This window comes from Chiloscyllium plagiosum, chromosome 8 (genome assembly GCF_004010195.1).
Source record: "Chiloscyllium plagiosum isolate BGI_BamShark_2017 chromosome 8, ASM401019v2, whole genome shotgun sequence".
In the NCBI taxonomy this organism is placed as follows: domain Eukaryota; kingdom Metazoa; phylum Chordata; class Chondrichthyes; order Orectolobiformes; family Hemiscylliidae; genus Chiloscyllium; species Chiloscyllium plagiosum.
Window position 1 is genome coordinate 89,458,322 of NC_057717.1, and position 14,315 is coordinate 89,472,636.

Below are 14,315 nucleotides of genomic sequence, written 5' to 3' on the forward strand. Positions count from 1 at the left end.
TTCCTGGCTACCTTATAACTCTCAATCGCCCCAATTGAACCTTCACACCTCATTTTTACATAGGCTGCCCTCTTCCCTTTAACAAGGGATTCCAATTCCTTATTAAACCACGGCTCCCTCACATGACACTTTTCTCCCTGCCTGACAGGTACACACTTATCAAGGACACTCAATAGTTGCTCCTTGAATAAGCTCCACATATCAATTGCGACCTTCCCTTGAAGCCTACTTTTCTAAGCCACGCATCCTAAGTCGTGCCTCACCGCATCATAATTTCCCTGTCCCCAGCTTTAACTCTTGCCCTGCACTGCACACTTATCCATCACTAGAGTAAAAGTCACCGAATTGTGGTCACTGTCGCCAAAGTGCTCACCTACCTCCAGTTCTAACACCTGGCCTGGTTCGTTACCCAGAACCAAATCCAGTATGGCCACACCTCTTGTTGGCCTGTCTTCATATTGTGTCAGGAAACCCTCCTGCACACATTGGACAAACACCGACCCATCTAACGAACTTGAGCTGTAGCTTTCCCAGTCAATATCTGGAAAGTTAAAGTCCCCCATAACAACCACCCTATTACTTTCACTCTTCTCCTGAATCATCCTCGCAATCCTTTCTTTTACGTCTCTAGGACTATTAGGAGGCCTGTAGAAAACTCCTAACAGGGTGACCTCACCTTTCCTATTCCTAACCTCAACCCAAACTACCTCAGATAGCGAGTCTTCATCCATCGTCCTTTCAAAAGTTTCCGGGTCCGCTCTGCGCTTTTTTAAAAAAAAACTTTCAAATTTAAACCGTAAAACAAACGTCACCGAGCCTTCAAGCAGCCACTGCCAAACAGCCCACACCTGTTCCGCTGAGAGAGTGAGCTGCTCCGCTGAGAGATTTAAATTGTGGGGAGATAGATATAGGACAGATGTCAGAAGTGGGTTCTTTACTCAGAGAGTAGTACGGGCATGAAAAACACTGTCTGCAACAGTGGTAGACTCGCCAACTTTAAAGGAATTTAAATGGTCATTGGATAAATATGTGGATAATAATGGAATAGTGTAGGTTAGATGGGCTTCAGAATGGTTTCACAGGTCGCTGCAACATCGAGGTTCAAAGGGCCTGTACTATGCTGTAATGTTCGATGTTCTATGTGAGGGAAAAGCATGCTTGACCTCATCCTTACCAACCTGCCAACTGCAGATACATCTGTCCATGACAGTATTGGTAAGCGTGTCAACCGCACAGTCCTTTTGGAGATGAATTCCCACCTTCACTTTGAGAATAACCTCCATCATGTTGTGTGGCACCATCACCCCATGCTAAGTGGGACAGACTTTTAACAGATCTAGCAACTCAAGACTGGGCATTCATGAGATGCTGTGGGCCATTAACAGCAACAGAACTGTACTCCAGCACAATCTGCAACCACATGGCCTGACATATCCCCCACTCAACCATACCATCAAGCCAGGGGATCAACCCTGGTTCAGTGGAGAGTGCAGGAAGGCATGCCAGGAGCAGCACCGGGCATACCTAAAAATGAGGTGTCAACCTGGAGAAGCCACCAAACAGGACTACTCGCATGCCAAACAGCATAAGCAGCAAGTGATAGAGCTAAGCGATCCCACAACCAAGGATCAGTCCGAAGCTCTGCAGTTCCGACACAACCAGTGAAAAATGGTGGTGAACAATTAAACAACTCACTGAGGAGGAGACTCCACAAGTATCCCCATCCTCAATGCAGCAAGAGCCCAATACATCAGTGCAACAGATAAGGCTGAAGCTTTTGCAGCAACCTTCAGCCAGAAAAGCCGAGTGGATGATCCATTTCTGCCTTCTCTAATGATGCCTAGCATCACAGAATCAGTCTTTACTCAACCCAACCCCATATGATGTCAAGAAATGTTTGGAGGCACTAGATATTGCAAAGGATATGGGCCCTGACAGCATTTTGACAAAGACTTGTTTTCCAGAACTTACTGCTCCCTTAGCCAAGCTGTTCAAGTGGACAAAGACATATTCCTCCCTGATCTGCTCAATGCTTTCTATGCTCGGTTTGAGCAGATTGCCAGCAGTGTGGTGTCACCTACCATGACAGCTCCGGATGGACTTGTTCCCTCCATTCCCGCTGCAGACATCAGATTGGTCTTCCTGAGAGTCAACCCAAGGAAAGCGACTGGCTCGGACAGAGTCCCTGACCATGCACTTAGATCTGTGTGGACCAGCTGCTAGAGGTATTCTCTGACATCTTCAACTTATTTATCCTATAAACCAAAGTTCCCACCTGTTTCAAGAAGACCACTGTAATCCCAGTGCATAAGAAAGCACCTGCAACATGCCTTAGTGACTACCACCCAGTCGCTCTGACCTCCATAATCATGAAGTGCTTTGAGTGGCTGGTCATGGTTCACATCAACTCCAGTCTCCCAGCCTGCCTCAATCCCCTACAATTTGCCTACAGGTCCACAGTGGATGCCATTTCCCTAGCCCTGCATTCATCCCTGGAACATCTGGACAACAAGGATACCTATGTCAAACTTCTGCTCATCGACTTCAGCTCTGCCTTCAACACCATTATCTCCTCCAGACTGATCTCAAAACTCCAAGTCCTTGGTCTTGGCTCTGTCCTCTGCAACTGGATCCTCAGCTTCCTGACCCATAGACAGCAATCAATGGGGATAGACAACCCTCATCACTGGAGCACCCCCCCCAAACCCCCACCAGGATGTGTTCTCAGCCCCCCTCCTTGGTCACCCACAACTGTGTTGCCAAATTCCGAATGAATGCCATCTACAAGTTTGCTGACAACACCACCGTAGTAGGATAGATATCAAACAATGACAAGTCAGAATACAGAAAGTAGATAGAGGGCTTGGTGACATGGTGCAATGATTATAACCTCTCTCAACGTCAGCAAAACTAAAAACCTGATCAATTAAAGAACGGAAGAAAGGAGGAGATCTCACCCCAATCTACATCAACGGAGTGGAAGTTAAGAGGGTGGAAAGTGCCAAGTTCCCAGGAGTGATGGTAACTTATGCACATAGACAACCAGGTCGCTCTTAGCCTCTTTAGAATCGTGTCTTTTATTTTATATCATAACTTCACATTCTTGCCGTCAAAATTAATCTTTTTGCATTGAGTTAAATCTGCCACTTGTCCGGCCATTCCACCAGATTTTCTCCCAAGTTTTGTATCATCTGCAAATTTTCATTGGTTCATAGGTTCGTAGGATATAGGAGCAGAATTAGGCCATTCAGCCCATCGAGTCCGCTCTGTCATTCGATCATGACTGATATGCTCCTCACCTCCATTTTTCCCCCCTTCTCCTCATAGCCCTTCAACCCATTACCAATTAAAAATCTGTCTCACTCCTCCTTAAATTTACTCACTGTCCCAGCAACCACTGCACTTTGGGTAGCAAATTCCACAGATTCAGAACCCTTTGGGAAAAGTTGTTTCTCCTCACTTCTGTTTTGATATTGCTACCCTTTATCCTAAGACTATGACCTCTCATCCTAGAACGCACCACAAGAGGAAGCATCTGTTCTACATGTATTTTATCCATATCTTTTATCATCTTGAATACCTCAATGTCATCTTCCCTCATTCTTCTAAATTCAGAGAGTATAGCCTTAAACTGTTCAATCTCTCTTTATACAACAAACCCCTCATCTCTGGGATCAATCTAGTGAGAACGTTCTCTGAATTGCCTCCAATGCCATTACACCTTTCCTCAAATAAGGGGACCAAAACTGTGCACAATACTCCAGATGTGTGTAGTACATGTGCTAAGGCTTCTTTATCTTCTGCCTGACGGAAGAGGTTGTAGGAGATCATTACTGGGTTGCAGTGAGTCTTTGATGATGTTAGCAGCCTTTACATGGCAATGAGCCATGTAAACAAAGTCCATGGATGGAAGATTGGCTTCCGTGATGTTCTATCTTTTCTTACAGTCCTGGGCAGAGCAGTTGCCATACTAGGCCGTTATGCACCCAGAGAGTATGCTTTCTGTGGTGCATCTGTAAAAGTTGGTGATGGTACTTAAGGACATGCCAAATTTCCTGAGCCACTGCAGGGAGAAGAGGCGTTGTTGTGCCTTCTTGACCATCGTATAAAGAGACATTGAACAGTTTAAAGCTATACTCTCTGAATTTAGAAGAATGAGGGAAGATGAAATTGAGGTATTCAAGATGATAAAAGGTATGGATAAACTAGATGTGGAACGAATGCTACCTCTTGTGGAGAATCCTAGGATGAGAGGTCATAGTCTTAGGATAATATTAAAACAGAAGTGAGAAGAAACAACATTTCCCAAAGGGTTCTAAATCTGTGGAATTTGCTACCCCAAAGTGCAGTGGATGCTGGGACAGTGAGTAAATTTAAGGAGGAGTGAGACAGATTTTTAATTGGTAATGGGTTGAAGGGCTATGAGAAGGGGGGAAATGAGGGTGAGGTGCATATCAGTCATGATCAAATGGCAGAGTAGACTCGATGGACTGAATGGCCTAATTCTGCTCCTATATCCTACGAACCTATGAACCAATGAAAATTTGCAGATGATACAAAACTTGGGAGAAAGTCTGGTGGAATGGGTGGACAAGTGGCAGATGTAATTCAATGCAGAAAAATGCAAAGAGATTAATTTTGACAGGAAGAATGTGAAGTTATGATAAAAAATAAAAGGCATGATTCTAAAGAGGCTAAGAGTGACCTGGTTGTCTATGTGCATAAGTCACGGGAGATTGACAATGTATTTAATAAAGAACTAAATGGCACAGACACAAAATAAGTGGAAGCAGATTTAACATTGAGTTGAGGAGGAACTTGTTCACTGTGGAATCCCCTGCCCAGTGAAGCAATTGATGCTACCTTGTTGAATGTTTTAAAAGCAAAGATAGATTTTTGAACAGTAAAGGAATTAAGGATTATGATGAGCGGGTGGGGAAGTGGAGCTGAGGCCATGAAAAGGTCTTATTGATAGGCCGAGCAGGCTCGATGACCTACTCCTGCTTCTATTTCTTATGTTCAAGAATACCCTTAACATTCATAAACAGCTGCATAGAGTACAAAAGCAAGGAAGTTATGTAAAGTTTATATTGACAGTGGCTTGACCTTGGCTGGAATATTGCAATTCAGTTTTGGGGCATCACACTTCAGGAATGATGTGAAGGCATTAGAGAGAGAATGCAGAAGAGATTTGTGAAAGTAGCTCCAGGGATCAGGAACTTCAGTTATGTGGACTGAATGAAAAAGTTGGTACGGCTTTCCTTGGAGAAGAGGCGAATTTGATACAGGTATTCAAAATTATGAGTGGTCTGGACAAGGTAGATTGAGATAAACAGTTCCTAATGGTGAAAGGATTGAGAAGGAGAAGATACAGGTTTAAGATAATTGCCTAAAGAATTAATGGTGACCCGAGGAGAGGCTTTTTCATGCAGCAAGTGTTTGGGATCTGCCTGAGAGTGTGGCAGGTTCAACTGAGGCATTAGAAAGAAATTGGATTTTATCAAAAAAAGAGTAGTGGCAGGGTTATAGGAACAAAGGGCAGCCAGACAAATCATTCATTTAGTGAGCCATTACAGGCAAGCTGGACTGATAGTCTCTTCATGGCCTGTGTCCAAACTGTGGTCTACCACACTCCTCTATTTCGATGCTAAACCAACCAGCTTGTCTATAATAATTACAGTGGCATGCTTACCAACATCAATGCGGGCCAGGACTGGGTATTTGGTGAAACATGTGAAGTTTCCCACATGCGTTTTAAAATCTTTTCCTGATCTTGAACCATGGCTCAGTTTTCTCAGCACAGTGCCAACCAGCACCTAGAGTGTCTTTCCCTAAATATATCCTCACTTGGTCCCTGTCATTATCTTGACTAGGTCATAAAACAATCACTCATAACAAGAAACTGAAACATAAGGTAGGATTTGAACGAATACCTCCAGAGAGGTTGTAACCTAGACTCAGGCTCTCAGACCATTGGGCCACACTACTCAATGACCCATTATGTGTCTCCAAATATCAAAATCTTTCCCTCAGGTTTCTCCAATTTGTTCCTCATCCTGGCTTAGTAGCCCACCACCCCCTGCAGAGGGGCCAATTGTCCACGACTTTACGTGACCACATTGTTTTGGAGGTGGTTTGCCCACATCTTTACCCCCAAGGTTGCTGTCATATATTTTTGACATCAGTCTTTCCACACGTGCAGTACAGAGATATCCTTGTAAACAGTGGTCAGCACTGCTGTCTCATAGTGCCAGGGACCTGGGTTCAATTCCATCCTTGGGCAACTGGTCTTTATGGAGTTGCACATTCTCCACGTGTCTGTGTGGGTTTTCTCCCACAGTTCAAATATGTGCAGGCCAGGTGGATTGGCCATGTTAAATTGCCTGAAATGTCCAGGGATGTGTAGGTTTGTTGCATTAACCATGCGAGATGCTGGGTTACTGGAACAGGGTGGGACTAGGTGGGATGCTCTTTAGTGACTTGGTGAGCTGAATGGCTTGTTTCGGCACTGTAGGGATTCTATTCTAACACCAAACTGCCATGGTGATATTTTTGGGCTGGGCCGACTGGGGGATTACAGGGGGAGGGATGTTCATTGTCAAAAATGGAGTCACAAATATTGCACCTGTAAAACAGTATCGATCTCATGAGCAATTGGAAGTTTAATGGACAGCAAAGAAAGTTACCTCAGAGTACAATGACCTTGATCACATCAGCCAATGGTCCGAGGAGTGGCAGATAGAGTTTAATTTAGATAAATGTGAGGTGCTGCATTTTGGAAAGGCAAATCAGGGCAGGATACATACACTTAATGGTAAGGTCCTGGGGAGTGTTGCTGAACAAAGAGACTTTGGAGTGCAGGTTCATAGCTTCTTGAAAGTAGAGTCTCAGGTAGATAAGATAATGAAGAAGACATTCTGTATGCTTTCCTTTATTGGTCAGAGCACTGAGTGGAGGAGTTGGAACGTCATTTTATGGCTGTACAGGACATTAGTTGGGCTACTTTTGGAATACTGCATTCAATTCTGGTCTCCCTGATATAGGAAAAATGTTGCAAAACTTAAAAGGGTTCAGAAAAGATTTACAAGGATGTTGCCGGAGTGGAAGCTATAGGGAGAGACTGATTAGACTGAGGCTGTTTTCCCTGGAGGATATGAGGCTGAGGGGTGACCTTATAGAGATTTATAAAATCAAGATAAAATCATAGATACGGTTAATAGACACCCCTTTTTCTCTGAGGTAGAGAAATCCAAAACTAGAGGGCATAGGTTTTAAGGTGAGAAGGGAAAGATTTAAAAGAAACCTAAGGGGCAACATTTTCAAACAGAAGATGGTTCAGGAAATGAGCCACCAGAGGAAGTGGTGGAGGCTAGCACAATTATAGCATTTAAAAAGCATCTGGATGGGTATGTGAATAGCAAGGGTTGAGAGGGATATGACCAAATGCTGCCAAATAGGACTAGATTAGGTTAGGATATATGATCGGCATGGATGAGTTAGACTGAAAGGTCTGTTTTTGTGCTGAATGACTCTATGATTCTAAGTAAAATGATCTTTAATAGTCATATTTTGCACAGTTGTGTAGCCAAATGAACATTTGCTTGAGGTACAATTAGTCTCACATTTCGATCTGTAGATGACTCATCAGGCTGGATTATTTATGTTCTCACATAGTCATAGAGTCATATACCACAGCAACAGACCCTTCTGTCCAACCAGTTCATGCTGAACATTAATCCCAGACTAAACTACTCCCACGAGCTTGCGCTTCGTCCATATTCCTCCAAACTTTTCCAGTTCATGAACATATACAGATGTCTTTCAGATGTTATAATTGTACCTGCAACCACCACTTTCTCTGCCAGCTCATTCCATAAATATACCTCCCTTTGTGTGAAAAAGTTAGCCCTTAGGTTCCTTTAAATCTTTCCCCTCTCACCTTAAACCTATGCCATCCAGTTTTGACTCCCCTGTCCTGGGGAAAAAGACCTTGGTTATTTACCCTATCCATGCCCTTCATTATTTTATAAACTGCAATAGGGTTACCCCTCAGAGAGGCAGCATGCAATTTTCTCTGGTGCATGTGAGACTTTCTCGTTCAGTTAGTGCCATAGGGGCTAGAGTACAGTATAATCTCCCAGAATCACATTTTAATTCAATTAAGTTTCCTAGGGGACTTTTTTTTCCCTTTAAAGGATTATCCATTATTAATTTGGCCTTACTTGTCTTTATAAGTTCTTAAAGTAGTGTGAAGGGAATCATAGAATCACACAGCACAGAAAACAGACACTTTGGCCCAATCAGTCCATGCCAACCATATTTCCAAACTGAACTTGTACCCCTGCCTGCACTTAGCCCATCTCCCTCCAAACCTTTCCTCATCATGAACGTATCCAAATGTCTTTTAAACGTTCCAACTGTACCTGCATCCACCACTTCATCTGGAAGTTCATACCACACATGAACCACTCTCTGTGTAAAAATGTTGCCCCTCACATCGACATGGTGACTCACTGCGTGGGTTTCCTCCGGTTTCGTCCCACAGTCCAAAGATGTGCAGGTTTGGTGGATTGGCCATGCTAAATTGTTCATAGTGTCCAGGGATATGAAGGGTTACAGGGATGGGGTAGGGAGCATGGGTCTGGGTGGGATGCTCTTCGGAGGGTCAGTGTGGACTTGATGGGGTGAATGGCCTGCTTTCACACTGTAGGGATTCTATGAAATGCAAGTCCTTCTTTCTTTACTTTGGCGAGAGACTATCTGAACTGGTCAGCTCCTTAGCTGGATTCAATAATTGGATTTGGAATTCAATCACAGGCAATAACTGCCTTAGAACATTGGCACATCACTGTGAATCCCAGAAAAGTGATTTTATCCAACAGGTTTCATTATTTTCTTATGCTTTAACTGAGTCATGAAATGAAGGGAATAACTGCTGCGGCAGCACAGCTAAGGACATAATCGAATGAGAAATCTGAAACATGATCCACTCGGCAAAGAGGAAAGGAAATTTTGTGAACTGTGTGGAATGCAGTAGAAGCTAAGTTCCTCAGCCTTTTGGGAAAATAAACTGAACACGTGGCAAAATAGAGTTGCGACAGAAAAGAGCAGAGGAGACTGACAAGAGCTGGCAATGGAAAAGAAGTTCAGTAATTTCAGGCAGATGTCTGAACCACTCATCAGCAAGTTTCACAACAGAGGCTAAAGGGGCGTGGAAAACAGGGGAGAGTTGGAAAAGGTGCAAAAAGGAAGCCCAAGGACAGAAAGAGAGTGGGACTGATACACTGAGGCAAAGAGAAAGAGCACACACAGGAATAGGACAGACAGGGAGAGAGTGACAGGGCAAAAAGGGAGGCAATTGAGATAGAGAAAGACATTGGTGGCTAGAAAGGAAGAGGTGTCATGGTGGTTCGTGGTTAGCACTCCTGCCTCACAGCACCAGAGACCTGGCTTTGATTCTGGTGAACGTCTGTGTGGAGTTTGCATATTCTCCCCATGTCTGTGTGGATTTCCTCCGGATGCTCAGGTTTCTTCCCACAGTCCAAAGATGTGTAAATTAGGAAGTATTGGCCATGCTAAATTGCTCACAGTGTCCAGGAATGTGCAGGCTAGGTGGATTATCCATGGGAAATGCAGTTATAGGGTTGGAGTGGCAGGGGCGGGGATGTGGTGGTGGTGGGGACCTGGGTGGCTCGGTCTTTGGATGGTTGGTGTACTTGATGGGCTGAATAGCCTGCTTCTTCACTGTAGAGATTGAGACATGGGACTAGAGAGAGCGAGATATTGGGCAATAGAGGAGACAGCATAGAGTGAGAGAGGCATAGGGCGAAAGAGAGAGATGGAAGCTCAGTGACGGATAAAAACAGGGAGATATAGAGAGAATCAAGCACTAAAAGAATAAGGGACAGAGACAGTGATGAAAGGGGAAATATTGAGTGAGAGAGGAGCATAGAAGGAGGGAAAAAAGGACAGAGACACAGAAGGACATGAAAAAAAATGGTGACTGAGAGAAAGGGGAACAGGGGACAGACAGGAAAACAAAAATACAGTGAAGGAGAGAGTTAGAGAATGTCTCATGAACAGAGCATAGACAGTGAGAAAGAAACACTCACAATAAATGAGAAAGACACAGAGACAAAGAGAGAGGGCCACGACAAAATAAGTGAGTGAAAAGGGACTGAAGAGGTTGCATTATGGATTCCTAATCCAGAAACTCAGGCTCGTGACCTGGAGTCTGAATGGGGCAGATGGCAAAATTTCAATTCAATTAAAATCTGGAATGAAAAGCAATCTAATGTAGCCATTATTATAAAGACCCGTTTGTTTCCCACCCCCTTCAAGAAGGAATTCTGCCATCTTTACATGGCCTGGCCTGCATGTTACTCCAGACCCACAGCAATGTGGTCAACTCTTAACTGTGTCTAATAAGTTCAGAAAGGACAATAAATGCTAGATCAGCCTACAGTGCCCACAGGTTAAAAAAGATAGTTTGGGCATAGGCAGAAACAGAACGAGAGGAGAAATGGGTTTGACAGCATCGAGTGAAAGTAAGATAGAAAAAGGAGGTTTGGGTAGATGGAGAGACTTGAGGGTACAGAGATAACAAAGGACACAGAGCTGTAAAAACTGCAGAGAGTTTTTATTTTAACCTGTCGCTCAGGTAGTACTCACTTTCAGCCAGGTCTGTTTGCGTTTACTCTCTGGCCCTCGGATATGAGGAAGGAGCTGAGATTCCAACACAGGACACAAGTCCTCCATCACCATGTTACTCAGGATCTGGAGAGAGGTCAAAAAACAAATTGACAAATGGAATGAGCATCACATTGAGGCAGTTTACACTTTGCTTCCCTGCACTGAAGCTGGACAAGTCATTTGGTATGACAGCACGCTGAGCAGGGCACAGTGAAATGTTCTGGGATATGTTTGCCTGCTGTACACTGCCATCAAAAATAGGTCATAAAGTCATATTCACACAGCACGGAAACAGACCCTTCTGCCCAACTCGTCCATGCCGACCAGTTATCCTAAATTAATCTAGTCCCATTAGCCAGCATTTGGTCCATATCCTTCTGAACTCTTCCTATTCATGTTGCTATCCAAATGCCTTTGAAATGTTGTAATTGTACCACCCTCTACTACTTCCTCTGGCAGCTCATTCCATACATGCACTACCCTCTATGTGAAAAAGTTACCCTCAGGTCCTTTTTAGATCTTTCCCCTCTCACCTTAAACCTATGCCCTCTAGTTTTGGACTCCCCTCCCCTGGGAAAAAGACCTTGGCTATTCATCGTATTCATGTCCTTCGCTATTTTATAAATCTCTGTAAGGTCATCACTCAGACTCCGACCCTCCAGGGAAAATAGTCCCAGCCTCTCCCCATCCTTCTAAATCTTTTCTGCGCCCTCTCAAGTTGAATAACATCCTTCCTCTTGAAGGGTGACCAGAATTGTATGCAGTATTTTAAAAGTGGCCTAACCAATGTGGAGTACTGCCGGAACATGGTGTCCCAACTCCTGTATTCAATGCACTGACCGATGAAGACAAGCGTACAAACACCTTCTTCACTACCCTGTCTACCTATGACTCCACTTTCAAGGAACTATGTACCTGCACCCCTTGGTCTCTTTGTTCGGCAGCACTCCCCAGGACCTTACCATTTACTGTATAAGTCCTGCCTTGATTTGCCTTACCAAATGCAACACCTCATATTTACCTAAATTAAACTCCATCTGCCCATTTGATCAAGGTCCAGTTGTACTCTGCGATAACCTTCTTCACTGTCTACTACACCACCAATTTTGATATCATCTGCAAACTTACTAACCATACCTCTTACAGTCACATCCCAATCATTTATATTAATGACAAAATGTAGTGGACCCAGCATTAATCCTTGTGGTACACCACTGAACTCAAGCCTCACACAAGAGATTGCCAAGCTGCTTAGTAGGACAGAAAAACTCATGTATTTTCTGCATAGTTTATATCTAAGAGAAGGAGTCCATAAATAGACTCCAAAGAAGGTTAAACAGCTGCCCCACCCAGTTTACAGCAGAGAGCCACCTATTGGACATAAATACCATCACAGGACATTGAGCTATTATACCTAACCCAGTTCTTTGGTCACTGAAAGCAAGAAAGGTTTGAAATCACAGCAGGTCAGGCAGTATCCATGGAGAATGGACAAGCTAATGTTTTGACTCTAGGTGACCTTTGGTCACTACTCACTAGAGCTGTCTTGTGTGAACTGGAGATGAAGGACTTGTGGCAATGTCTTTGGCTTTGTAATTGAGAACTACATTCTAGAGTAATTGGTTCAAATCCCACAATGGCAGATGGTTGGTGAAATAACTCCACAAGATGCCAGTATCCTGTCACTGAGTCACCCTATATTTGCATGTGGAGAATCCTTTACACTGAGCCAGCTCTCAGAGTGAGCAGGATGTCTGACACTTGTGATGATGCTGTCATTTTAAAGAGTTTATTTTGTCCTTGGTTTTTTTTGAAGCGAGGTCAGAAAGGCAGAGGTGTTGAAGGGTCTAGTTTAACAATGGGAGTGGCCAGTTCTCCCAGTTCAGGCTTTTTTTAGTTTGTTTTAGCTGTAGCAGTCACTAGATGTATGAGTCCAGGGGAGTTGCAAGCTTCAGTAAAGAAGGGCAGCACGGTGGCACAATGGTTAGCACTGCTGCCTCACAGTACCAGAGACCCAGGTTCAGTTCCAGCCTCAGGCAACTGACTGTGTGGAAATTGCACATTCTCCCTGGGTTTGCTCCGGTTTCCTCCCACAGTCCAAAAAAAATGTGCAGGTCAGGTGAATTGGCCATGCTAAATTGCCCATAGTGTTAGGTGAAGGGGTAAATGTAGGGGAATGGATCTGGGTGGGTTACTCTTCGGACGGTTGGTGTGGACTTGTTGGGCCGAAGGGCCTGTTTCCACACTGTAAGTAATCTAATCTAATTCCTCTGACTTTCTTCTGAAATCTCTCTTTGGATGTTGTTCTCTCCTGCCTGTAAGAATCCATGTTTGAATTTACCTTTTTGACAAAGGGTCTGTTTATGGGATGTTACTGAATTAGAACAATTAATTAGTAACAGTTACTGTATTGGGTCAATTAAGTTTTCCAATAGTTAAGCTATTCTAAATTCTGCTTTCTTTTATTCATATTTCAACTGCAGTGTTTAAATAAATTCTGTTTGCTTAGAGCTGAGTGGTTTGACCAGCTGCATCACAGCTGGAACACCCACTTCGTATCTGCCTTGAACATAGGAAAAGGTTAGGGTCCAGGCTACCCTCTTAAAATACTTTGAGAGGGTCTGGCCTGGTCTATATCACACTCTTGTTTATATCTGTCAGCCATGGCTCCCCGATTGGACCAGGTCAACAGCCCAATCAGGGAACTCATATTCTATGACAGTCACCTGGCTGACCTTCTTACAATCCACCACATCTCTCCCTGACAAAGTCCAGGGTTCTGTTCTTTTTCTTGTTGCCTGTTCTGGTGCATTTTTTCACTAAGTCTGGTTCCTTGGCCTCAGATACAGGCAGCGTCTACCAGACTGTAGCCTGTCTCTGGCACCTGGGGCATCTCGGAAGAAAATTGTCCTCTTCTTCAGACGGTAAAGACGTTGAGGCTGTGACATCCACTGTGTCCATCTCAGACTTGAGGTTTCTTTGATGCTAGACAGATGGGGAGAACCATAGGTTCCGTCAGCCTGTCCAGCTATTCTTAAGGGCCCAGTATATTTTGATCCTGTCCCATTTGTGAGGTTGCAGCTTTCATGTGGTCCACATACTTGTTCAGGACCACCTGACGAACTGAACTTATACTTCACAGGACCTGGCCTTGCATTGACTATGCCTCTTACCCATGCAGGGCCATTTGTGTGGTTTCTACAGCAAACTTTGTCCTCTGAAGTAAATTGTCTCTCTTCCCTAGAGGAATATTGTGTCAAGAATTGGCGTTCCTGATTCCATTTAACCCCTCCACCTCTACCTCGCCAAGGTCCAGATTTAACCTAGTGTGGAGTCTTCTCCCCCATTAGCAACTCTGCTGGACCCATCCTTGTAATTGCTTTACGTTGGTCTGATAATCAAACAGGAACTGGGACAGTTTGGTCTCTGGTGAAGCTGTTGAAAAGAGTGATGCTGGAAAACACAGCCAGTCAGGCAACATCCAAGGACATTTGAGGCATAAGCCCTTCATGCGGAGAGTGGAGGGAAGGAGGCTGAGAGATAAATAGGAGGGTGGGGGTGGGACTGGAGGGAAGGTAGCTGTGAAGGTGATAGGTTACTGTGTTGTTCAGCACCACACGTTT

At 44.1% G+C, this 14,315-nt stretch overlaps 1 protein-coding gene across 1 annotated transcript in view; it reads right to left on the reverse strand.

The window, feature by feature from the left end:
- Positions 1–14,315, reverse strand: part of LOC122552172 (protein Niban 1-like) — a 153,497-nt gene that overhangs the window by 32,765 nt on the left and 106,417 nt on the right. The window contains exon 11 of the mRNA XM_043694711.1: positions 10,672–10,776. Coding sequence (XP_043550646.1) covers positions 10,672–10,776 — 105 coding nt within the window. The remainder of the gene's footprint in view (positions 1–10,671; positions 10,777–14,315) is intronic.